Below are 26,610 nucleotides of genomic sequence, written 5' to 3' on the forward strand. Positions count from 1 at the left end.
TCACATCTTTTCAGCATGCATTTGTCCAGCTGTGGAGTAAGCTTTTTAGACAAACATCAGGGGCCTGAGAAGTTGGGATCTGAAGGAAGAGTCATATAGATGTGAACCACAGGAATGAACGAACTTCTGGAATTTCCTTGCTGAGATGGGTGTGCATGCTTGTGGCTGTGGCTTTTGGCTACTGTGTATACATTCTGCTTCCTGGCATACAAGGCTTAGCTAATGACTAGCAGACTAGTTGATCAGTTCAGAACCAGAAGCAGCTGGCGACTGTCAAATGAGTTCCCTCAACAGGCCCCACCAGCCCCCTGGTGAGAGGTTAAGGGTAGCTTGTCTGAGCTGCTGTCTGCAGACTAAAGTGAGAGAGGCCCCCGCAGGGCCTTGGGCTCACAAGGGCTGACAGGATGTGCACATCAGATTGTAATTGGTACATCCAGGAGGGATGTTGGAGATCTCCTCCCAGAGAAGTTAGGACGCTTCTCCAGGGCCCACTGTTAGCAGACCCTGTCCCTGAAGTTCAGTGGCTCTGGCCTTAAATTAAGCCCTTCTCTCTGGGCCTCAGTTTGCTTATTAGCAGACTGAGAGTGGGCTAAGGCCCCCTGGTACGCTAGGGCTGTGTGGGATCTAGTGGCAGAGCCAGGACAAGACGCCAGCCAGCACCCTGGACTCTGACCCGCTCCCAGCTCCGCCCTGTGGCATCTCTAACAGTGTGATGTTGTCATCAAGGATGACACCTAGGAGTCAGAGGCCGGGTTCAAAACCAGCTGATGAGAAGTAGCTGTCATTGTTACTTCTGTGATTTGGAATATATTGCTCAATCTCTGAGTCTTCTCTTCATCTTTAAAATGAAAATCCTACCTATCTTATTGAGTTGCTTGGAAAATAAAAGTTAACTTAGGTAAAACTCTCAGTACAGTACCTGGCTCTTAGTAAGCATTCAATAAATGGACTATTTTTATTAGTAACAGTAGGCATTGTGGTTCACGGTCACTTCATTTAGCTGGACCTGAGGTTACCTTTCTGTGAAACAGGTGGGTTGGGTGGGACCAGTGCTTCTCTGACTCGCCATCCCCAAGGGAAGTGGAGAAAGAACTTGTATTCTGGGGGTAGGGGCTTACTCTGAAGCAGCTTACAGAAAGCATCACATTTCTTTGAAGTCTTATGGTTATTTGTAAAATCTACTTATAGTTGTCATTCTATATAGTAACATGAGCACATTGGTTCTAATATAAAAATGCTTCCCCCAAATCTCTGAGTATAGCTGATGTTCCAGGATGAGTGGCACCCCTCTGGGGATGGAGGGGTGATGGCACCATTTCTAAGGTCCCTTCTAGCCCCGACATCCCAGGTTCCCAGGGTGAGTGAGTCTCCTCTGCAAAGGACCTGAGGTTGGTACCCAAGAATCCTGAACGAGCCTCAGAGAGGCAGGCTCCCCTGTGCCCCTATCCCTGATGGGACTGCATAGTTCTCAGTAGGTGCAGCCAGCAGGGAGGGAAGATGATGCAGCCCCTCGGAGTGAAAGACTAAGAAGTCTGAAGGAGGAGCAGGGCTGTGTCTGAGCCTGACTTTAGGCCCTTGGGCTGATAAACCTGGCTGGGTTGGGTTGGCAGCTCTCCACCACCCCAGGTAAGTTCCACTTGAACACTAAGCCATTGTTTCCCATCCAGAGCTGCATGATGTCCTGGGGACAGGCCCTCGTATCATGGGAGGGTAGGTGAGGACAAGGGGGAACTGCATGTGGAGACACAGGGTTTGTCACACTGCCAGCATCCTCCTTGCTGTTCTGATGCAGGACCCACAGCCGAGGTCTGGGATTGTGCCCAGCCAGTAGGCGGAGAACCAAGGGGGGCCTGGAAAAGAGTAGCAAGATTTGGGGGAGAACATAGAGGTGTCTGGCCTGTGAATGGGAAGAGAGAGCATCTCTGTAAGTGGGGAGAGGCATATCTACTGATGGTGGCGTTGGTCCTGCATGTATTTGCTTGAGATTAGCAAGTAAGCATGGTATCTCCCTCAGGCACGAGGGTTTGAAATGAAGTCATCCATTAATTTGGGACAAATAAAAGGAGCTTTCTCTGGAAGAGGATTGACTACATTAGTCAAATTTATACCTATCAGTTATCATTCCAATAAAATCTAAGGGAATATCAACACAGTTGTTATACTGGAAATTTCCTGTTGGGCATGGTGTTTACTGGATAAGATTGAACACATCTTGCTAAATCTTTCCTGAGCATGTTATCAAATTGAGCCAGGATTTGGGGTAAGGACTAGATTCTAGTTCTGCTTTATTAGCTATGTGACTTTAGGCAAGTCACTTGGTCTTTGAGCCTAGATTTCCCATCAATAAAATGGGATTGTAACATATCTCAATATGTTGTGAAATTAAAATGAGATCTTGATTGGGAAAGCACTTCATAAGTTGTCAGTAGCTCAGTGTTTATTTTATTTATGAATTTTTTGTTGTTTGAGGCAGGAGGCAATTAGGTTTATATATTTATTTATTTATTTTAATGGAGGTACCTGGGATTGAACCCAGGACCTTGTGCACGCTAAGCACACATTCTACCACTGAGCTATACCCTCCCTCTCCTCAGTGTTTATTTTAAGTCAAAAGCATTTTAGTAGCATTATTGAAGAGCATTACTACCCTCCACAACCTAGTCCCAATTAATTTAATGACTACATCTCTTAAACCCTCTCTTGACCCATCCTTTCCCAGATGCATTTCCTTGCTCTGAGGCACGTACCACCATCTCCTCAGCCCAGCTCAGCACTCTGCTGCAGGGCTCACTTGTTTAGATGGTCATGGTTCATTCTCTGTGCCTTGCAAACTTCAGGTCTCTTCCCTCCTGTCTTTGAAGATACATAGGTCCACTCTGGGTCTGTTTCCTAATCTATAAAGTAAGGGAGTTGGCTAGGTGATTTAGGTCCCCTACCAATCCTCACATTCTGCAGCCCAGCCATATTCTGCTATGCTAACAGTAAATGAGAATTTGGGAGGACTGAGAGCAACGCATATGACAAGTAACTGATAAAAGAAGTCAACCTGAGAGCATGAAGTAGTAATCTACTCTCTGTGATAGATAAGGCAATGTTTGCGGCAATATTTCAATGAACTAGAACATCTAAGTGAAATGTGCTACCTCTGATTCGTCCCCATGGCTGACTGTTAACCTGAGAGTCACCATTTGCTGAGTGCTTGCTATTGTTAGAAACTGCATTACAGTTACAGTGTACTAGGTATTCTGAGTATCTGCTTTGTGTTAGGTACTTGACCTTCCCTCTAATCTCCACAGAGCCCTACAAAACAGATTTACAGATGGGAAAATTGAGGTTTAGAGAGATTAAGTAAATCACCCATGTTTATCCAGCTACTAAGTGGCAGAAGCGGGTTCAAGTGCAGGCATGTCTGACTACAAAGCCTGTGATGGAATCACCCACCCAAGTCCACTGGCTGGCGTCACCACCTAGGCTACTCTTAGATTGTCAGTTTCTTATTTTTAGTCCCAAGACTGGTGGTTATCCCAGCAGCGTTCTTGATACAGTTCTAGGCTTGACTCTAGAGTAGGAATTGGTCCTCTCTGTCTGGTTCAAGTGGCCAATCTGAAGATATCATGGATTTAGCACCTACCTGGATTTAGCACCCTCCTTCCTCTGGCATGATGGAGACACCAGGTCTCGACTCCTTCCTCATTCCCCTTCTCTGTGCACCTGCCTTCTTGTCATGCTAACCAAGGGTGGGAGGGAAACTAGAAATCCATACACTGTTGGCCGCAGGTTGTGTCTGTGGGGGTAATTAGAAAACAATTGCAAATTCGAATTTCAAATCCAGGAGCCTGTAGGAGTTGGTGGAGCAGGTTGGCTTGCCTCATTTTCCTGTTCTGTGTCACAGGATTTGCAAAAGAAGGATTCCCCAGGCCTGTCAGTAAGGGAAGCACAGGGGGAAAACAGGATGTGTTAGAGCCAGCTGGGTGCTGGCAACTGTGGGCCCCAGGAGGTCCAGCAGAAGCTGTAGACACTTGAGGCTGGAGACAGTCTTCAAACTCAGCCCTGGTTCTTATCAGCGTCCACATCTCTGCATCCCCTCCTCTTGGAGGCTGTGCTTCCTGCTCCCTCTCTCCTTGGAAGACATTGTTCCAGCCCAATGCCTGAAGCTCCTACCAGGAAAGGCCAGCCTCCCACAGAAGGGTCCTCCTTGTTCTTTCTCCTTGAATCAGCCAGGCATTAGTCCAGTCATAGGGCTGGTGTTTTCCCAGGAGAAAAAGGCCATGGGGTGCTGGCATCTCCCCTAAACTGTGTGGAAAGGAACTGGGGCCATGTTCAGTGGCCACAGTTCATCTGCACCCATGTTCTCAGAATCCAAGGCCTCTCCCAGCTCAGGATCCTTTGGACCAGTCCCTTCAGATCATCACCACAGGGCCAGCTCCCTGCGGAAAGCTTAAGGGCAGCATGTGCTTCGTGACTCAGAAAGAAGGGATGGGACACATCTGTCTGGAGCTGAAGAAGCTGCTCAAGGCCCCTCCAGGTGTGACCAACAGAATCATGAGCTCCCTTCCTTCCTGGGCCTTCTTTTCCAAAGCTTTTCTAGGCTTCTCTAAAGACCAGGAGGGAGGTTGCTGGGCAGAGTCATGGCACAGGTGGTGGCCCTTCCCTTTACTCCCTCTCCCTCTGCTTTCGACCCTCTGACACTCCAACCCCAATAGCAGGCTCATATTGCCAGGGGCTGCCCCAGCGTCCCCACCCACCTCTCCATCTACCTGCTCCCACTGCCCTAGACTCCTGTTTCAAAATAACTCAGATTACTAATGTTAGCTGAGTTGGAGGAGGAAGAGTAAAGTAGTAGAAAGAAAAGGAATATATCCATTTACTTTATTAACAAATGATACTCCCCAGCACCCTGCCCCATTAATTTTGCTGTTAATATTTGCCACTCTGCTAAGAGAAGTCCCTTTAAGTACTTACTTCACTGCCTGACACATAGTAAGTGCTCATTCAACAGTGGCTATTATTGGTTCTTTTTTTCTCTTCTTTTTTTCCTGGGGTTTCCCCTCACTCTTTCAGTCCCAGCGCATCTCTGGACAGACCTCACAGAATCAGAAGCTCGATCTGGGGGCTGGCCAGAGGCTGAAGAGCTGGAATAACCACACATGTGCCCATTCCTAGTGCTGGTCCAGTCTTCAGAGTCTTCATGGCCCGTGCTGGTGTCTCCTAAGTGTACCTTGAGGACTAGGTGCTCCTGCCTGATTCAGCCGCCGGCCTGTGAAGCCCTGCGTGGTAAACCTGGAGCAGAAGAGACTTCTTTCCTCTTCTCTGGGTGTCCTGCTCTGGGCTTGGCTCCCCCTGCTGGAATCATTCCTAACTGCCCAGGTATCCTATAGAGCTGACGGCAGTCCTAGAGACACGGGTGAGCTAGGGCAGGAAGGTCCAGAGAGGCCCTTCAGGTCAGAGAGAGAGAAACAGAGATGGGAAGTGACTTTCTTAAGGTCACACAGCTGGCTAGGGTGCAGATACAGCAAGCACCAGAGTGGCTGGCTCTTCTGTGCTATTTTACCCTTGGGTGCTGCCTCCTTATTTCTCCTGAGCTGGTCCCTTCCTTGGCCAAGGCTGCATCTGTCCTCTGAGCTTCTGAGAGTAATCTTAAGACAACATTAACAATAGCAGTCACCATGGATCGAGCACTTATTCTGTGCCAGAAACTAGGGTGGGCTGTTTTTGATACATGTTACTGATCCTCATAGCGACCCTAAAGGTAGGGGAGTATTCCTGCCAGCTCCATTTTACAGATGGGTAAACTAAGACTTTCAGAGGTTATCCCTTGCCTCAGGCCACACAGTTTAGCAGTGAAGAACGCATGTTTGACTGCACAGCAGTCTGCTCCCCGCTAAGGGGCATCCTGTGGATGGAAGTCTCAAGTGCTGTTCCTGTTCCCCGAGTGGATTTCCTGGGCTCCCTTGGACTGAGGTGGGCTGCTCCTGCCTGATCCTCACACTGGTACAGCTCAGCGGAATGGAGGTGGGAGGCAAGGTATTTGAGAAGGGGATGGCTGAATAAATACTCTTGTGACCCCAAACTTACTTCTGCAGGGATGATACCGATAATGAACTGGGTGAACTTTAGGATGTTGCTAGACTGGGATAGGAATGTGCATATTGCTAATTTAATTATAATCGGGGTTTCTGGCTCTGGCTTCGATTTCTTTTTTGCCATGTGACTTTTATTGCAGCAAGTGTCTCTCAGCTGGTCTCATTAAATCTCAAATTAAGCAAGAATCCCCACAGGAAGAGAGCAGCTCCAGGAGACCAGGCCTCACTCCTTCACACTGTGTGTTTGGTTGCAGGTGTTTCTTATTTTGATCTGTGTATGTGTGTGTGTCCCCTTTAAAGAAAAATTTAACATAACTTTCTGCCAAAGAGGTGGGCACTCAGGGTAGAGTTGCTGAGCAGACACGCTCCTCCCGCCCGTGGTCTGCTGCTCTGCTGATGTGGCCTGGCTGACGTGGGCAGCTGTCAGCCTGCAGAAGCGCAGCCCTCCTTTAATGTGTTTTCTGAGAGGAAAGGCCCAGGATGCCATGAGGAGGGAGAGGCTGCCTGTGGGCTCAGGGAAGAACTCAGCTCTGGGGGACAGAGTGGGCTGGCTTTGCCTGATTTCCCTTAAGAACCCAGAAACCTGGACCCGAGTCTCTCAGGGATGTCAGCAGAGTGCCAGAGAGTGCACCACGGCCAGGTGTAATTGTGCCTGCTGCACACACAGGAAGCCTGAGAAGCAAAGAGCAGGAAGGAGGCACGAGTTCCATGCTAGGCTTTGTTTCTTAAAAGTTTCTTTTTTTATTTTGGGGGGAGTTAGTTAGGTTTATTATTTTTTTTAATGGAGGTAGTAGGGATTGAACCCAGGACCTCATGCATGCTAAGCACGCACTCTACCACTGAGCTATACCCTCCCTCCCTGCCATGCCAGGTTTTGAGCCAGGACTGGTATCCATGTGTCTGGAACCAAATGTCTATAGGCCCCAGAGGGGTCATTTTTAAAATCGTTTTAACCTGTTCTTCCACTCCTTTCCAACAAAATGAAGTGGTGCCATTGTTTGGAAGTGATTTTTTTTATGTTTTCTTGCCCAGATTTCAATTTATTCATAGTAGTCCCCAAGCATTTGTTGAGAATGTACTGCATCCTCTTCTGTATTCTAGGCATTAGGGATCCAGTAGTGAGAGAAATACACAGGTGGAGACCTACGACCTGGTGGAAGAGCTTGTGTTCCAGTGGGGGAGACAGATGTTAATCAAATAACCACACAACTGCATGGTGTCCAGCTGTGATATGTGCGATAGATACAACATCCATGATTTTGTCCAAATCGCCGTCCTTGTGCAAAATGACTTCCCAGCCCCGTTACCTCGCAGAGACCTCCATTTAGGAGAGTTAGATCGGGATTCACTTCTGTTCCTCAGGGGTGAACAGCATTGTATTTTTGAATTCATTTCTTCCTTTATTATCCATAAAATATTTTAGTGTCTACCATATACAATGTCTTCCAGTATCTGGGTGCATATTCAGTCTTGACCAAGGATTTAATTGACTTAAGGGTCTTCATCAGTGTCTGTCTTAGTCTTCAGACCTCTCTGGTCTATATTTGTTCAACCATTCTCCTCAGAAGAAAATATGGAATCAAATTAGGTATTGATTCACCTCTTCCCCACCCACCTCCCAAAGCTGCACACCACTACTCCTATAAAACCACTTTTTGCACTCGTGTGTTTAAGGAGAACAGAAGTGAGAGCAGATGGTGACAGGGGAGTAGAGGTGTAGGCTAGAGCAACGGTTCTCAAAGTGGGCCCTGGGGACCCTGAGACTCTCTCATGGGCCCAGGATGTTCAAATAATTTTTGAAATAAGATGTCATCTGCCTTTTCCACTCTCCTTTTTTCTCAAGTGGAGTTTTCCAGAAGCTACAAATACTGTGATGTCACAAGCAACTGGATGCAGAAACAGATATGAAAACCTTCATGTCTTCTATTAAGCCAGACATTAATTTGCAAAAATAAACAATTCTTCTTACTAAACTTTTTGTTTTATAAAATATGTTTTTCTTTTAAAAATGTTATTTATGTTAAATATAATAGGCTTATTATTGATTTTTCAAGTGAATTACTGTTTCTTAGTTTTAATTTCTAATATAGTAAATATTGATAGCAACAATTCACACAGAAGCTTTTGGGGATCCTCAATAATTTTAGGAACATAAAGGGGCTCTGAGACCAAAAGTTTGAGAACTGCTGAGCTAGAGGGTAAAGGGTCAGCTGGTGTTAGAATACCAGTTACTCAAGAATCAGACATGAGCCAGTGGAAAAGCTTAAATCCACGTCATTCCTGATTTGGATGCCTGCAGTCTGTCCCAAGGTGTCAGTTGCCTAAAATGAGAGATGCCTTTGGAACTATGGAAATATCTTCTCTCCCCTGGAGGAGAGGAACTGGACTGGGCATCACCTTGATACAAAGTGAGGTTTGCACCAAGGACCTCACTTGAAGCTCTCCAGGGGTCAGGAGCGGCGCTGGTAGGTCCTGTTTTCAACGTGCACACAGTCTGTAGAGCCTGGTTCAAATCCCAGCCCAGATTTCCTAAGACAGTTGCAACACAGGTGTCCCCCAGCCATCTGCTCTCTGGGCCTGCTCCCACTGCAGGGATTCTAGACAGGGCTTCTTCAGCTCAAGGAGGAAGAAGCTGAGTCTCAGGCAGCAAGTGTCTCAGCAAGTGTCTCATCCCAGGGTGGTAATCCCAGGCACGTGTACCAGGGGTGGATGGTGTCCCAGGCCAGATGTGGAGTTGGGGGACTCAGCTCGCTGCTTGACAGCATCACCCCTTTGCTCTACACTCAGATTGGAACCCACAGCCCTGAACAAGTAAAAACCTGTGAGCTTCCATCCCTGATTTCCCTGGGACTCCATTGAGAGCCTCTGCAGCTGGCAGCCAGGGGTTTCAAAGGTCACCCCAGCTGGGCGGATTAGAACAACAGATCTCTCTGACCTGGTGAAGTTGGCTGCCCGGCGCAAGGCAAGTTGCAACATCTGCAAGCAGTCAGACAAACGCCCCTTAACTTTTCCAGTCTGGCCCTGGGCTCTGCAGCCTCCCTGGCTCTCCTTCACTGTCTTCCTTTTCGTGCAGACTTTGGACAGGCATCTCAGCAGGACAGTGCTAAAGAGTAGCCGCCCTTGCAGCCCAACTCCCGGGAGAGCTGCCTGGGGAAGAAGCCGCGGTAAGGCGTGTCCGTTCCCTGGTGGGTGGCCCTGCCCCACTGCCTGCTCCCCTGGGTCACAGCAAGTCAGCAGGTACGGCGCACAGCCAAGGAGAAGCTCGTTCCGGGATTAGGAGTGATTAGGGAATTTGTCAGGATTTGAGTGCTCTGAAGAGAGGATTAAGGTGGGGAGAGGGAACTGTCATTGCCTTTGCACCTCGGGTGGTTGCTGTGCCTGCTGTGTGCCAGTGGCTCCCAGTGGGCTCATGGCTGACTGCCAGGCTTCCAGTGCAGAGCCTGCTGGGAGCCCTCCCCTGTAGGGAAGGGATGGTATTTCCAGGATGCCTTGCTGCCGGACCAGGTGCTTAAGGACAACGAGCATTTAAAATGTATGCGCTTTGGGTAGGGAAGGGGACAGCTGTTTTCTTTATAACTTGAGTCCTAATTTAAGCTCTTCTCTGAGTCTTTTTGCCTCAGAGTTGCCCCTCTTTTGGCCAAAGTTGAAAGTGTTCCTTTCTGGGTTCAAGGGATAATTTAAAGTGCTTTTGATCGAATTAAAGTCAAATTAATTTAGTGCTGCTTTGAATGATTCTTAAGTTCTGCTACTTGTGAAAAGCTTATTTGGAGGGGAGCTTTGGCTGAGCATTGTGTGTCTTTGGGGGTTGGGGGGAGGGTGCTGCTTGCAGCTCCCAGACCGCTGCTCTTCTTGATCCCCTCCTCCTTTTGTTCTCTTCTTACTCCTCTCCCCTTTGATCTACATTTAACTGGTACTGAATGAACTCCCCTAGCTAGTATTTGATTGCAGCCACGGAGCACTGCTTTGCGGAGAAAGAAATAATTGCAGAAGCCAGCCAGCCCCACTGGTATTTTCAGTCGGAATGTGGTCATCAAGCTGGATGAGGGATTAGAGGGGAATAAAGATGGTTTTATTTATTATTATTGTTATTATTATTTTGATAGCGCATTCCAAATACGTCAGTAACCATTAATTGGTAGTGCGAATGGAATCTGTTTGTGTAGCTGAGGACAGTGGGCGGGGCGACAGGCCAGCAGAGCTGTTTGGTGTGCCTGGCCAGCCTGGGGCTGGGCTCTGGTTCTGCCTACATGGTAGTTAATAGCTGCCCTATCCACTCACCTCTATGCCTCGCATAGCATGGGGTGTCTCCTTGCTGTATTGACTTGTCTGTTCTGTTTCTAACCTGAAGCCCGCCAGATATTCCCACCTGCCCAAGGATGGATGACATCGGTCTTATGTGTTTGAAGCCAAGCATGTTCCTTTTGATGATAGCATCCAGAGCCTTCGGGAGACCTCAGAGGTCTTGGGTCAAGAGAATTTGTAGAGAGGATTCTGAGCCTGTGTCACCACTCCTAGGTTCCGGGTCCCCTGAAAGCAGAGGTGGAAAGGCCTTGCGTCTTCCAAAGCCAGAACTGAAAGCTGAAGCTGGTATTACATTCCCCAGCCCCTTCCTTTGTTCAACTCTCAGGCTTCTGCCTATTGCATCTCCCATTACTGGGGATAGCAGGAAACCCCTCATCTGGGTCTGGGGCCCCTCCCGGGAGCCCACAGTGTACAGCTGCGATAAGTTGGTTTCCGCTTCTTAGCTTTGTGACTTTACACAAGTGTAGTTGACTTTCTGAGCCTCGGGGTCCCATTTGTTAACGGAGTGTAATCAGAACTGCCTTGCAGGACCAGGGGGTTGAGTGAGATTAGGGCCCAGCACTCTGTCGGGTGCATGCACCCTGCCCACTCAACGCTGGGACAGACAGGACAGTGTTGTGGAGGCTGCCAGGGGGCCCGGGCCCTCCTACCCACCTTCTCACTGTCTACCATCTGCTTCCCACTGCTGTTAATCCCACTCAGATACCGTTGCCCTGAGGATAAGCAGGCTGGCCTGGGCTTTCTGTCCTTGGTGAAAAAGATCTGTCCTGCTGGCTGGGGAACCTGCTTTCCCTTTAAGAGCTGGATAATGCCATTATTGAGGGCCTTTTATGCTGTGTGCTAAGTATTTTATAGACACTCTCATTCGAATCCTCCCCTCAACCTTGTGAGGTTGATATTATCATTCCCAATTTACAGGAAAGGAAATCGAGGCCAGGAGTGTTGAAGTACATTGCCCGGACCATGGCTGGAATGTAGCAGTGCCCTGGGTTTGTGACTGGATCCGACCCCTGTGATACTGCCCTCACTCCCCTACCCCTGGAGCTGGCAGCACAGAGTGCATCCTTCCCCAAACTTCAGTGGCAGTGGAAGAGGCTGGAGGGAGCAGTGTCCCCTCTGGGCTGTGGTCCTAGGTGGCTCTGCAGGATATAAGAGCCTGATTTCTTCCCTACTCCCCTGTTATAACACTCACCACACACACGTAATTGTTCAGTACTGTAACCCTAGCACCTAGCTTGGCACATGGTAGATGCTCAATAAAAATATCTCAATTGAGTGAATGACTGTATCCTGAGTCTTACCATTAAATGATATGATTACTTTGAAATGGTTCTGCAAACACATATGCAAGCACAATGTTGTAAATACAGCAAAATTCTCATTCTTTCTACTTTTCTGTTTGAAATTTTTCATAATAAAACTTATTTTTAGTTTAAAATTTCCATATTATTAAATTCCTATTATTATTTTCCTTGTAAACGTACACATATAACTGCCTGATATTCTACTGTATTTAACCAGTTCTCACCGTTGGATATTTAACTGTTTTTTTTTTCTATTTCTATTTAACTGGATTATTTTTCTATTTATTTTCCTATAAATAATGTGATTAGCATTCTTATATATAAATTAGGGGCTGCATCTCTGATTCTTTCCCAATAATACATCTCTAAATGTAGGATACTAGGGAAAGAGCTGGAGTTTTTTTTTCAGGATCTTTTTGCCAAATTGCTCTCCAGAAAGATTGCACCAGTTTATACTCCTCAGAAGGGTGTGAGTGTGCCCACAGTCTCACTGGTACTCTATGTTATCTTTCTTTTTGAATGTAAGTTTGGTAATTTTTAAAAAATAATAACTTATTCTTAGTTTGCACTCCTGGATTCTATCTAATGGAGGCTGGGCATATCCATTTGTGTTGTGGTCATTTGTCTATGTTCTGTGAACCGTCCAAGTGCCCATTTATCTGTCCGGCTGTTTTCCTACATATAAAGCATCCTGGTCCTTCATTCTTGTGGCAAACGTTTTATCCCAGATCATCAGCTGCCTTTTAATGTTGTCAACAGTATGCTTTGACATACAGAAAACCTCAGTTCTGTATATATGTGGTAGCAGCTCTCAACTTTCTCCCTTATTACCTCAGCCTCAGACCCCCTTCCCACCAGCCAACTCTGACTGCTAACAGGAGACAAGAGAGCTTAGTGGTTAAGAATGGGAGCTTTGCTGCCTGACCCCTGGGACCAAATGCTAGTTCTGCCCCCTACTAAATAATGACCTTGGGCCAATTTCTTAATCTCACTGAACCTCGGTTTCTAATCCATAAATGAGATGATGAGATTATCTGTCACTTAGCGTTGTTGTAAGGAGCAAATGGGCTATTATTTATAAAGTGCTTAGAACAGATCCTGGTTTGTAGTCAGTGCTACCTAAATTTTGCTTTTATTGTGACTTTGCAGTGAACCTGTGAGTCTTATCATTTGGAAAGGATTTTGTTTGCAAAGCTAATACATCATCAGTGAAAGAGAAGCTGGGTTTGTCAAGCAGGGGCTGAGCCCTGTGACAAACAAAACTCGGTCTTTGTTACTTTAACTTGTACTTCAAAATAGATCTCCCTTTTATTTTTGTTAGATGTTATTAAGTTTAAACAAACTAATTACATGCCCAGACACCACTGTTCATTTCTGTCAGCTGACCCCACTCAGCATGGGGCTTAAGCTTGTGACCAAAGATCCCTAGAAAGTGCACAGAACAATAAAAACTAGAAATACTGTTCCTCTTCAGTTTAGCGGATGTTTGTCACAGACCTGTGATAGGCCAGGCACCATGGATTCCATGGTGAGTAAGACGTGGTCCCCAACCTGGACCCACATCCCAGCCTGGTGAGGCTCCCACCTGGACTTGGAATCTGGAGCAGGGATACTCGGGATGTACTCCAAGGGGTGGCAACTGGTGTCCGGTGACCTTGGCTGGGGTCTGACAACCCGGCCTCTTTCGGCTACTGCCTGCTTCCCCAGCCTGGTTCTCCAGCCTTTCCTGTGGAGTTTGAGAGCTTCCCTCCTCCTCATCTTTCCAACAGATCCCTCCTCCATTTAGAAGCGCCAGAGTCAATTTCTCTAGTTTGCAACCAGGAACTCAGTACCTGTAATTCCATTGCTGGAATCAATCTTAAGGAAGTTCCTTTGTTCCAATCACCTGCCAGCCCCCGTCAACATCTTGTCTAGTCCCAACCAGGCCTTGGACCAGGAGTCAGGAGCTTGAGGTTTTCTTGCCAGTGATGCCATCATTTTGCTTTGTCTCTTTGGGCAAGTGACTTACCTCCTCTGGGTCACAATTATAAATAGAGGAGTTAGCCTGGATAATCTTAAAATGCCGCCTTCTCTGACATTCTGTGACCTTTGAGGCTTTCTCACAGCCTAGTCCCCGGATGTGGGATGTCCTCCCAGGCTTTGCTCCCTTCCCTCTTTCAGCCCCACCCTCTCCTCCGCCCTTCCCCAGGATCCTTGCCCTATTAACCCCAAACTAATTCCTTCCTTGAGTATGGTTGCCATTTTTCTTTAGCCTGTGAGCTCACAGTTCAGGCAAAAGCAGCTTGTACTTTCTGCCATAAGCACCTAATGTAGATCTTAATTCTGAAGGTTGAATGACAACTAAGTGCTGACTTTAGACACCCACTGTAAAAACTCTGAGAAACATCTGGTTTCTCTGTTCTTGCCTCAGCTGCCCCTTTCCTGGAAGTTCTCCATGGGGTTTTGGGGAGGCCAGGACATGACCCTGGGTGCTGGTATCTGGGCTGGACTGGGCCTCACTCCTGTAGCTCTGCGTGTGGGGGACAGAGAGCCTCCCATTTCCAGGGAGGAGCTCCTGGTGGACCGTGACCTGATGGGGCGGCCAGTAAAACCCACGACACTGCGGCCCCAACCAGCACACGGGGCACACCAGCCACCTGCAGGGAGGACAGACTGCACTCTGTCTCATCTGACCTGGTCTTCCTTCCTGTTTGCAGAACATGGGGGATGTGAAGCTGGCTGCCTCGACACACGTTTCCAAAACTTCCCTCACCGTGGATCACTCGGGAGTCAGCTCCATGCCCCTGGCCGAGGCCCCGGCTTTCATTTTGCCCCCTCGGAACCTCTGCATCAAGGAAGGAGCCACTGCCAAGTTTGAAGGGAGGGTAAGAAGGGGTGCTGGGGGAGGCTAGTGGGGGGGTCGCTGCGTCTACTCCAGACTTTTCCTCTGCAGGCTGACTTGGCAGAAAGCCTGCTTTTCTTTTGGACCCACATATAAAGTAAATAGATACCAATTTACTGTATTTCTTTTGTTTATGGTTGACTTCGGGCTATGGTGGAGAACTCGGGTGTGCTGGGTGGGGAACATAATGAGATGTTTTGCTATTAACACAGGTCTTGTCCTGGGTACGTGCACCTGATTATAGGAGGAGAAGACATGGGGTGGTGGCCGGAAGCACACAGCTGGGGTTTAAATATGTGCGCACACATCTGGACTATTGAGAGCTAACTCTTATTTTTCTCTTACTTCCTACCTGGAGGGAGTGTTTAGTTAACTAAGCTTCTCGTGTATGCACTTGATACACCCAGAGCAGTGGGGTGGCAGATAGGACCCCTTATTTCAGTTCTGTCACCTTTTGCTAATGGGTGTTGGTCTCTTGCTCTTATTGGTCCTCCATTTCTTCTTCTGCAAATGGGCAATGATAATTTCTTGCCCACCTTGTGCTAGAGAGGAGAAGAAGAAGATGGGAAGGTTAGCTGTAAGAACACTGAGGTTATGCCCAATTGGAGAAACTTTTAATAAGCTGCTGGCTCAGGCCACTAGGAAGTGGAATCATCATCTTGACATGGAGATGCACGTGGAAGACAGGGGGTTTGCAAGTAATATTCGTCCTGGATTAAACACGGGCAGTCTACCCCAGGAAATGCTTTAGAAGCTAGAAGGCTTTGATCTGAACAAAAGACAGCTGAGGTGATGAGGAACTCACAGGTGGCACTATGAATCTACAAGTTAAGAGCAGGCCCCTGAAATCTTGTGGCAAGAAGGGGTCAAGTACATCACTCTTCCTGGATGACACTGGGCCTGCCTTTGTTTGAGCGGCAGGGCTGGCTGTGTGGTCATCTGGAGAGTATTCAGGGGCTGCAGTGCATTATGTCCTCTGCACAGGTCCATCTAGCCTGCTGTTTGGTGGTGGGTATGACGTTCCTTGTTGTGTCTTTTACCTGAAGAAGATTGTTGGGGCATGTTGTTGCTGCTGCTGCAGGGTCTGTTTCTGCTCTCTGGGCACTCCCAGGCTGGGGGCTCTTTCCTGTTGCCCTGACTGTGGTTCCCCCATCCCCACATCCCCACAGCTGTCAGGAAAGAGGCAACAGGAAGAATCCCTGGGGATTTAGAAATGGGAGTGAAGTACTGACACATGCTACAACATAAATGAGCGCTGAAAACATGTGAAGTGAAAGAAGTCAGACAAAAAAGGTTACATACTGAATTATTCCACAATCTGAAATGTCCAGAATCCCCAAACCTGCAGCGACAGTAGATGAGAGGTTGCCAGGAGCCTAGGGAGGAGGAGTAGGGAGTGACTGCTTGTGGGTTTCTTTTGGGGATGGTGACAGTGTTCTGAACTTAGATAGTAGTGGTGGTTGCACCACTTTGTGAATGTGTTATAAGACACTGGATTTACACTTAGAAATGGAAAGTGAACTTTTAAAGAATGGCTTAGCAAAACCCGTCCTCTCTCCATACCCACCCTCCCGCCCTACTGCTTCTCAGGGACGGACTCCTTCCTCAAATCCAGACAGATGTGGAGAGGAAGAGATGACTTAACTTTTATAGATGAAGATGTCTCCGCTTCCTTTGCTGACTGTGGAAGCCATGCAGGAGCTGAGCTTTCTGGTTATTTGACTTGGAACCTTCTTAGAATGAGCTCTGTTGCAGGAGTCCACACACTGGAGTTCTCTGTTAGTCATCCTCTGGTTGGCAGGTCAGACCTTCTCTGGACCTCGATTTCCTTATCTGAGAAGAAACAACTAGTTGTTTCTGTATTTTCTGGCCTGCAGGGATGTGAAAAGAAAATGAGCTGAAGAAGAAAATGGTAAAAGCACTTCATAAAGTCAAAAAGTTTAATAATAACAAAATTTTTAAAAATGAGGTGATGGTTAGATACATAAACAAGTCTTAAGCAAGTCAGCGGCATTTCATGCATTCACTATGTTGATTGCAGTGTTCGTGGAGTGTAGCATTCTCTATGTGAACATTTTATTTTGCCTATATTGAGGAAATAGTTCACTTCGTATATTACATGTGGACCATAGGTCAGAATGAATGTATTCCTTAAAAGTCAGCCTGCAGAGCTCCGTTACCACGTCCCAACTTCCTGGAGTTAACCCAGAACAACACCTTGATGGCATGCTGGTGTATGGTGGGCACAGAAGGAAGATGATTCCAGGGAGACATTGGATGGAGTATCTGACTACATCTGAGAATTTGCAGAGAGAAACTCAGAGGAGGGGCTGACCTAGAGAGTGCTCTGTAAACTAGCATGCTGAGAGTGCATATTATCACTGTGGCAAAGAACACAAAGGAAGGCTTTGCATCAGGGAAGGGCCATGTCAGATGACTCCGGGATGAGGAGGTGGTTGATTGGATACTGACCTGGCGCCTTCAGAGAAGGGAAAGGTTAAGGTGATGGTGGCCTAAGTGACAAGAGCTTGGAGTAGGAGTTTTTAATTATAAAAGACCCAGTGCCAAATGGGGCCACCCCCTGATCACAACCAGGGGTTCTCTGCCTCTAGTGTGTTTAAACCTTCTCTCCTGTGGCCATTTACCCTGCCTGCAGCTGACCCCTCTCTCCAGGCCCTGGGACGCATCCTGTTCTAGAGGCTTTCTCTGCACCAGCCAGTCCTGGTGTCAGTTTCACAGTGACCCCCGGGACCTCAGCTCTCCAGTAACTGAGCTCTTGCAGAATCTCTTACAACTGAATGACTTTTAAAATAAGCCTTCAAGCTACTTCTTAGGCCCAGGCTGGTGGCCACTGTAGCTGCTGGAACCCTTCTCTTCCTTGCAGCAGTCCTCAGGACCTCTGTCAGCTTTCCTCTCCCCACTCTCCCTTCTAAAGCATTGCCTCCACCAGCTTGAGCTCTAAAGCCTGGGTGTGGAGGTTACTAGGTTGTGCCAGCTTCTTCTGCAGGGGGCAGAGGGACCCTCCCATCACTGTAGGAACACAGTGGACCCCACAGATGTGAGAAGATTTTAAAAGTTCGTTTCCTACTGCCTTCTGAAGCTGGTAATTAGAAGTTAGTTCAACCTTGCACTTTCTGGTTTTATTCCTGAAAAGAGGTAAAAACTGCTTCCTGCCCTGCCCCTCTTCCTCTTTATGCCTATTTTTAGGCCAAGGACTTAATGAACCCTCCCCACCTCCCTCCAATAAAGCCCCTCTTTCTATCAAAAAGACTTAGTGACCTTAAGGCAGGACCACAGGTGCCCCTGTGGTTCTTTTCTTTTTCTGAGAAGCTCCAAACTGTGAGATGTTCATCCCACACCATCTATGCCTCATATCTATTAGGGTCTTTCCACTTTGTGGCAGATACTTTGAACCGACATGTAACCCATGACCAATCCCCTTTGCCCTTCCCTCTTCCACTCTAGAGGCCACCTCAGAGGCTTCCTTTGCAGCTAAGACTGGCTCAGTAACACATTTGGCTGAAGTCAGCTAGGGAATTTCTGGGAAAGTTCTAGCTTTTCTGATTAAAACAAAACAAAATTTAAAAAATCACTGACGCTCTCATATTCCACCTCTCTCCTGCCTCCTGCCTTGAAAGCATTTTTGATACTTGGTGCTCAGGCAGTCATATTAAAACCATGAGACAACAAGCCAGAGTACAAAGGATTGGTTGGGGTGGACGTCGTTGGGGGGTGCAGCAGTGGAGGCAGCATAAAGACCAGCAGCTAAGAGACAAAACTCCTACGGCTTAGCCTATTTCCAGATAGGATCTTTGGCTGTGATTATCACAAAGGAAATTTTGCAAAAACTGTTCCTAACTGATTAATACCTAATGAGATGCATGTGGAGATACTGTCTCTTTACATGATGGAATACACAGGGGAGAAGACGTAGCACAGAGAAGAAAAAAATTCCTTTCAGACCTTTCTACCAACAGTGAGGGGAGTGCTTGAGTTGAATGTGGCCTCGTGGTTAAAACATTCTGGAAGAATTTGTTCCTCCCTGGCTGTGTGCATCTAGCTTGACCCAACAGGGTCTAGGGTCTATGAGAGGAAGTCAATCATGTGAGGTTAAGTAGTAATTTAATATCACTATAGAAACTACTATTTAATCAGGGTCTGATGATTAGGCCGAAACTATCTACCCCTGCCCTTTCTTAATTTGCTCTGCCAGTTTGAGGAGATTGTATTTTCCGGATCTCATATAACTTTGGATCTCTATCCCATCAGTACCAACTTTAGACCCAGGCAACCCGAGCCCACATTCCAGAAACCCCTGTTCCTTTGGCTGCACCCTCACCTCAGAGTAAGGGATCTGTCTGCCCAAGGGATGTGCCCCCTGGAGTCACGCTGTTCTCCATGTTCTGGGCACCCAGGACCTTGGCATTCTCTACCAAAGGCTACTTCTAAGGCCTTTGTGGACCTCTTCCGGTGAGAAGATACTTCTAGGCCTGAGTGGTATGGTCAAGGGGTATCTGTTTGCTTGGGGGGACAAGAAGGTAGATGAAATTCAGATGTGGGGGTCTGCTGTCTGCCCCTGTGCTTAGGAGGACCCCTATGATGCAGGATGCAACTCAGATGAGAACAGCAGCACAGTGGACTGTGCCACCGCCCGGGAGCACTGCTGCGCCCAGCGCGCTGGGGCCTCCGTGCACAGAGAGCTCAGGGCCGTCTGAAGCGCTGCCAGCTGCCCTGGTGCCCGTGCGAGCTGCTGAAGGGCTGCTGGGCTGCTTCCCCCAGCACAGAGTCAAGTACGAGAGGGGCCAGGGGGTAGGAAAAATACTGAAATTACTGGAAATTCTTCCCTTCTGCCCTGGAATTCATTCTTATCAGAAAAAGCAAACATGGTGATGGGCCCTGGCTGTGTGGTGAATCCAATGAGCTGATACTTTAGTGCCTCTTGAAGTACAGCCCAGGTGAGGTTTCTGCCCAGAGCCAGGGGCTCAGTGTTTACTGAAGGGGGCTTCCCAGGAAAGGGCTAGCCTGGCCTCATTGAGGCATGTTTACGTTTAAGTTGTCGAGGTTGGAGGAAGGGAAGAGAGAAGGTTTGACGCAGGAAAGCAGGACTAACTCCTCAGTTTCCTTCCACTTTCACTACCAGTGATATCCTTTCCCCACGCACCTCTTCCCAGCTCACTTCTAACTCAGAAGTGCTCAACCACTTAGAGAAATTTGAAGAAAGTATCTGGTCTGCACTCTGTCCTCAGAAGTCTTAACAGTGTGGTTCTTGAGAAAAATGTGCATATAAAACAGTAGGATATGACAGGATAATTAGATGCTTGAAATAGTTCTATTAACAGTTTGTACTATAGGAATTTAGTGGAGATTAAGATGAGGTGTGTAGTGAATTGGGAAACTGGTTTCTTGCTTCCTGACTCCTGTCTTTCCTACACTGCAGGTCTGACTGTGCCACCCGCTGCTTTATATCCTCCACCCTTGGGTCAGCCCCTAGCTCCCCAGCCCTGACCCCTGCTCCTCCCTTCCTTCCTCTAACACATCCTGCCCCAGCCTTGCTCGCCCAGCCCACACATCTGCAGCACAGGTACTTTGTTCTGGGGTCACCTTTGTGGAAAAAGGGTAAACAAAGAAAGTATTTTACCTTCCCTATCAATTTGGGGTTAGGAATGAGGGCAGAGCGTGAAGGAAGGGAGCTAGCGTTTATCTGTGCCCTCTTGACACCAGACTTGTGATCTTAGTTATTTTGTCCTCGTGGTAAAGTAGCTTTATCCCTATTTTTTATAGAGGAAGAACCTAGTGGCTCAGAGTAATTATAAAACTTGCCAAGGTTATGTCAGTAAGTGAAGGAGGTAGTACTTTGCGGTCCAAATCTTGTATTCCTTGCACTTTGGGATGTCATTCCTTTTACGGGTCTCACCTGGTTCCTTAAACTCGCTGACTGTTTCTTATGCATTTCTGTGCCCCAGGAGGAGCACAGTGCCTGCCACGTGAGGGGTGCTCAATAAATGTTTGGTTCTCGGAGAACCAAGGTGATAGGGTCCAACTCCAGACCTCTTGCCAGTCAAACCCGTAGGGATTTGGTCCCGGGCTTCTTATAGGGTCTTTCCTCCCCTTTCTCCATCCTATTCCTTGCACTGTTTCCCACCCACATCCTGGCCTCCCTGCTCCCTTCTTTTTCTCAGGCCATACCTTTATCAAGGATGTCCTTCCTTCTCCCACTCTCTTTTATCAGCATCAAAGTCCAATTTAAATGCTACCTCCTTCAGGCTACTTTCCTTACGTATGTTTTCTCCTTAAAGCACTTTATTAGAGGACAGAAGAGCCATGGTAATAGGATGTGGAAGATTCCCAACAATCACATAAAATCATTTATGAGTCATAACCACAGGAAAGAGTTGACCACTTTGGCCTTTTACAAATGTATTATTCATTAATCATCTCTGTGCCTTTAACTTTATTATAAAGAAAAAAATGATTTAAATGTTAAACTATTTTTAAGACAGAAAGTCCAGCAAAGTGAACAAGTTCCTTGCCTTGACCCTCACTTCCACCATCCAGAGGTTGCTACGGTGAACAATTTAGGTACCCTTCCAGAAATATTCTGTGCAAATATAAACCTATCTCTGCATATATTTTTATATATACAAATGGACCCATGGACTGATTTGTAACCTGTTCTTTTTTAAAAAATATCAATCCATAGATAAAGCTCAAAAGTGTCAGTTATAGTTACAGAATAGAAAATAAACTCCGTAAGCCAAAAGTAGAGGAATGGTGAACGGTAAGGGAGAGGAGGGGAAGGAGGATGAGAAAACTTTAAGGGTACTGATGTCCTCATCTTACACGCTGGGAAGGGAGGCGGTACCATCTAAAACAGACGGATCAAATAACAGAGGCTTGAGTATATATGACTTAAAACCATAATGACAGAGGTCAAAAATGGTCAGCCCATTGGCCATATCTGGCACACAGACCTTTTATGTTTGGTCAGCAGTATTCTCAAAAACTTTGAGCTAAGATTTAAAAATGGAAAACTTACACATACAATTCATTTCTGAATGACTTTTCTCAAAAAATAAGATCCAGCAATACTTCCACGTGGCAAAACCTGGTCGGTGGGTGCTACCCCCTTCATCTAAGCGTGTCTTTGCCAGGCTGCTGTAATTCTCCCCCATTCCCAGTCATCTCCCAGTGCATGGGCAAGCGTCTGTTGCCAGTTTTAACTGTGCTTTCCCCCGGCCACTTTCATGTTAATAGTGGGAAAGTGATCGATGGGTAGGAAGAGCCTCGTGATGTTTCTTGTCCCCACCTGCTTTCTATACTTGTGTATCCTACCCAGACTCTGTAGGCATTTGAGTTTGTGATCTTGTCGTTAATGTCCAATAGAAGATCTAAAAATCAAAGAAGGACTGGTGAGAGGGACGCAGTGTCTAACTCAGTGAAATTTCTCATCATTCATAGTGGGAAGTCACTAAGTGATTTCTAAATTCTTAAAGAAATAGACACAGAGTGTATAACCTCGAATGACAGAGTTGTTGGGGAGAGTATATAGCTCAGTAGTTGAGTGCATGCCTGGCATGCATGAGGTCCTGGGTTCAATCCCCATTACCTCCATTAAACAAACAAATTACCTCATCCCCCCCCAAAAAAAACAAACAAAAAAGAATTACTGAGTTTAATAATAAGAATAAGAAGATGATTTCAATGATCATATCTGGAAAGTGATACTATGGCAGGGAGGGGAAAGAGTGAGAGGGAAAGAAACATTTCATCATTTTATACCCTCAACTTTCACCTTGTACTTTATGTACATTCTTGTTGCTTGAGTTTTTTAACAGTAGGTGAGAATGACTCCTGTAATTTCTAAAAAGCACAATAAAATTGCCTGTAAAAAGACTTGGCATATCTTTCTGGGTTCAATGTCTAGATTCTATTTGATAAAAGGTCAAAGATAAACACACAGTTTACACTGAAAGGAATGTAGACAGTCTAGGTGTGGAAAAATATATGGCACTGCATCAGTATACATTACACAACTCTGCCAGCAACTAGACAAATGGAAATTAAAATACCTTTAAAGTATTTATGTACCTGAAAAACTGGCAACATAAAAGATGCCAAGAGCCCACTGTTGAGGCTATGAGGAAACAGGTGCAACAGGGAACATTGCTGGGAGTGCTGGTTCAGCGTTTCCAGGGCTCAGACTGGCAGAATGTTACAGGCGCAATAAAACCACTGATGTGCTTTGCCAAGAATTTTGCTTTTGACACCCTGACTTAAAGTAGAAAGAAAAAAGTAGTTGGTACAAAAATGTTCAGAACACTATTTAAAGTGACAGAAAAGGAGCTAGTTTGTGCTCCAAAGGAGATAATTAAACAAACACATCATTTGGGGAGCTACACCCACAAATGGAAATGTGTGTGAATAACACCAAGTGGATAGAGAAGTAGAGCGAGGACATTGCACAGTCTGATCGCTGCCGCATAAAAGCATCTACGTGTTCACTGCCTAAAATAAGGGGAGGATTTGGAACCATGCAAATAGAGTTATTTTTTGTTCTTTAAGTATGTGTGTTTTTTAATTTTGTGGCAATAGTTTACCAATCAGGGAAGAGAAGTCAGGTGCTGTCTAGATATATCTGTCTCTTCTAGTAATCAGCCTTTAGGCGCCTATTGTTTTAACATATTTCCAATTACTTGACTGTCTGCCTTGAAATGGGAACAAAATTATGTGGCAAAATGAGCAATGAGAGATGGAGACACCAGATGAGGCTTTTCTTACTCTCTCTGTTTGCTCATGGAGACCTAAGGAACACAGTATGAAGCACCAGGTTTGACATTCGTCAGTGGGGGTCTCCATGGGCACCCAAGTTCTCAGGAAGGTCTGGTTTATTTTTTCACATAGCTTTAGTTTCTACAGAACCTGAGATGTTCACAGTCCTCATAATATGCAACTTTCCTCCAACTTTATTTTTTTAATTAATTAATTTATTTTTATCAAGTTACAGTCGGTTTCCAATGCTGTGTCAATCTCTGGTGTACAGCACAACATTTCAGTCATACATGAATATACACATATTCATTTTCATATTCTTTTTCACCATGAGCTACCACAAGGTCTTGTACATATTTCCCTGTGCTATACATTATAATCTTGTTTATCTATTCTATATATACCTGTCAGTATCTACCAATCTTGAACTCCAGGTCTGTCCCTTCCCACCCACCTCCCCTGTGGCAAACACGAGTTTGTATTCTATGTCTGTGAGTCTGTTTCTGTTTTATATTTAAGTTTATTTGTCATCTTTTTTCCCTCCAACTTTAAATGAAGTTAATCATTAAGATGCAACTTTCTTAAAAGTTGGCCAACACAGGAAAATTTGATATTCCTCTGTGCTCTGGATTCTGGCACTACAGAGAAAAATAAAATGTGATCTCCCTTGTCAGCAATCTTGCAACTAATGGATTATCAATTTTTGTAGTGGAAAATTAATTTTTCTTCCTCTCTGAAGCCTTTTCCAGCTCTTCCAGTCCATTGTATTCTTTTCCATTGCCATATTCTAGGAAGGTTATATTCTGCTCTCTAGAATTTAGTTGGATGATTAACATAACATGTTGTGGAAAGAATACTGTCCTGGGGTTCTTGTTCCTATGAAGTTGCCTCAAAACTTTTGACAAATCACTGTATCTCCCTGAGTCTCAGATTCCTTCTATAAAATCATAATTTAGATGACCCTTAAGGCCCTTTGTGATCTGAAGTTCTATGATTTATTTATTGTAGTGTGTATTCCCAACTTCACATGTCTAATTTTTTTTAAAAACACACCTCAGTCCCAGCTCCTGCTAGGTGCCCAGTAAAGAGAGATTATTTGTTCAGTCTGTGAATTTTCCAAATTTTAATCTCTTGCATCATTAAAATAATATTCTACTTTTATATAAGGTAGAGTTTGAGTGTTTGTATTTGATTCATTTAACTGTTTATTGAACACTTTACTGTGAACCAGGTCCTGTGTGCATTAATTGTTCAGAACCAGAAGTGTTTAAGGAGGGCTGTGTCAGCTTCTGAGGACTGTATGGGATCCACAAATCAGGTTGGAAGTTGGCCCAAATAATCTTGACATTTGTTCTCATCTCTAACATTTTATTATTTTATTCAGTTCCAACATCTTGGTGTTGGAGTTTTCTTTATATTTTGTTCTGATCTTGTCTTATTTTTTAATTGAATGTAATTGATATAACATTATATTAGTTTCAGGAGTACAAAATCATCATTCAATATTTGTATAAGTTGCAAAATAAACACCCAATGTCTAGTTAAAACCCATCACCATAGTACAAAAATTTTTTCTAGTGATGAGAATTTTTAAGATCTACTCTCTTAGCAACTTTCAAATATGCAATACAGTGTTATTAACTAACTGTGGTCACCATGCTACCATTACATCCCTAGGACTTATTTATGTTATAACCTAAAGTTTGTACCTTTTTGACTCCCCTCACCCATTTCACCCCCAACCCTCACTGACCACCAGTCTGTATCTATGAGCTCATTTTTAGATTCCACATGTAAGTGAAATCATATAGTATTTGTCTTTCTCTGTCAGACTTATTTCACTTAACTCAGTACTCTCCAAGTCCATCCATGTTGTCACAAATGACAGGATTTCCTTTCTTCTATATAGCTAAGTAATATTACATTGTGTATATATATATACACACCACATTTTCTTGATCCGTTCATCTATCAATGGACAGATTTTTAATGATATACTATACATTTGGATAGCATGTTATAGTGTACAAAGCCCTTCTAGGTTTAGTAGAAGGGAGAAAGTGCTAATTACTCTGTCTCCCATTTCTAAGCTCTTGGGAAGGGAGAGGCAGAATTAAATGGACTGAAATGTATGAATGGAGGCCCAGTGACTCCCAGGGCACAGCGCTCTCTGGGAGAACTAGGCTGAAGGATGAGGTCGGGTCTCTAATTACCTTCTATGAGTTGACTCTGCCTATCCACTCATGGACAGCGGAGCTGAAGAGTGGTCAGCACCCCCTGAGGGATGAGACCCTGCCATGGGGCTGGGCTAACCTGCCAGGGGTCCCAGGTACTCCTCACTCAGCCCCTTCCAGGCTTTGTCTACTGCGGGGTTCTTCTTTGAGCACTTATCCTCAGCCCAGAAGCCTTCCGTGGTTTGGGGTCAGGCTCCCGGCTTGGCATGCAGTGTTGTCCACAGCTCGGGGCTAGGCTCCTGGATCAGTGCTCTTCCCAACTGCGCTATGACCTGGGCCCACCATCTCTGAGCAGTTCTTAGGCTTTGCCTCTCTGACTTCTGTCATATTTCTAACTGGAATCTGGATCCCAAATATACAAGGGTGCTACCCAGGCTCTTCCAGAAGTCACTTCTACCAGGGAGCCCCCCCTGCTTCTCTCTGCCAGTTATGGTCTCCTTCCTTCTGAATCACCTGGGGCTTTCTTACAGTGTTTACCTTTGGCTTCATGTTCTGGTTATTTACGTGCTTGCCACTAAAATGAAAGCCCATTAGGAGTGATTTCTTACTCATTTCTGTGTTCTTCACAGCATCTAGAAGGGTACCCTGCCATGGCAGGTATTCAGTAAGGCCTGTGGTTAGATCATAGCTAACAAGGATGCATTTAAATACACTAGGGCGCTGTAGTCAGCCTAGTGATGCTAAAATGCCGTCCTTCGCAAGCATCTTTGCTTGGCAGTTTGCTGGTTATCACGGAGAGTTGGCTTCTCTTAGGACCAATGGTGTGACACTAGCAGGAGGGTTGGGCTGCTGGTCATAGATCTGGGTCTTTGTCTCTAATTTGCTCTGATTTCTGGGCTTTAGTTTCCTCATCTATAAATAGAGGTTGGACTGGATGACTCTGATGCCTCTTCCTGCTCTTGCATTCCACAATTCCATAAACATAAAACTTAAACAAGGTTTTAGAGTAGAGACCTAGTGGTATTAGTGTGCCCACCAACTCACCCCCAGCGTACGTGAAATTGTGACACTCAGGAAGGCTGACCTGAGTCGATGGT

The 26,610-nt window shown here is 45.9% G+C and overlaps 1 protein-coding gene across 11 annotated transcripts in view; it reads left to right on the forward strand.

The window, feature by feature from the left end:
• MYLK (myosin light chain kinase) overlaps positions 1-26,610 on the forward strand; it is a 247,068-nt gene that overhangs the window by 62,649 nt on the left and 157,809 nt on the right. For 8 of the 11 annotated variants that reach the window (XM_072964016.1, XM_072964017.1, XM_072964021.1 and 5 more), the window contains one exon: positions 14,386-14,553. In XM_072964016.1, the coding sequence (XP_072820117.1) occupies positions 14,386-14,553 (168 nt within the window). Of the gene's footprint in view, positions 1-9,085; positions 9,321-9,597; positions 9,616-14,385; positions 14,554-26,610 lie in introns of those variants that run through there. The other 3 variants (XM_072964019.1, XM_072964018.1, XM_072964023.1) reach the window with 3 other exon arrangements.

This window comes from Vicugna pacos, chromosome 1, assembly GCF_048564905.1.
Source record: "Vicugna pacos chromosome 1, VicPac4, whole genome shotgun sequence".
In the NCBI taxonomy this organism is placed as follows: domain Eukaryota; kingdom Metazoa; phylum Chordata; class Mammalia; order Artiodactyla; family Camelidae; genus Vicugna; species Vicugna pacos.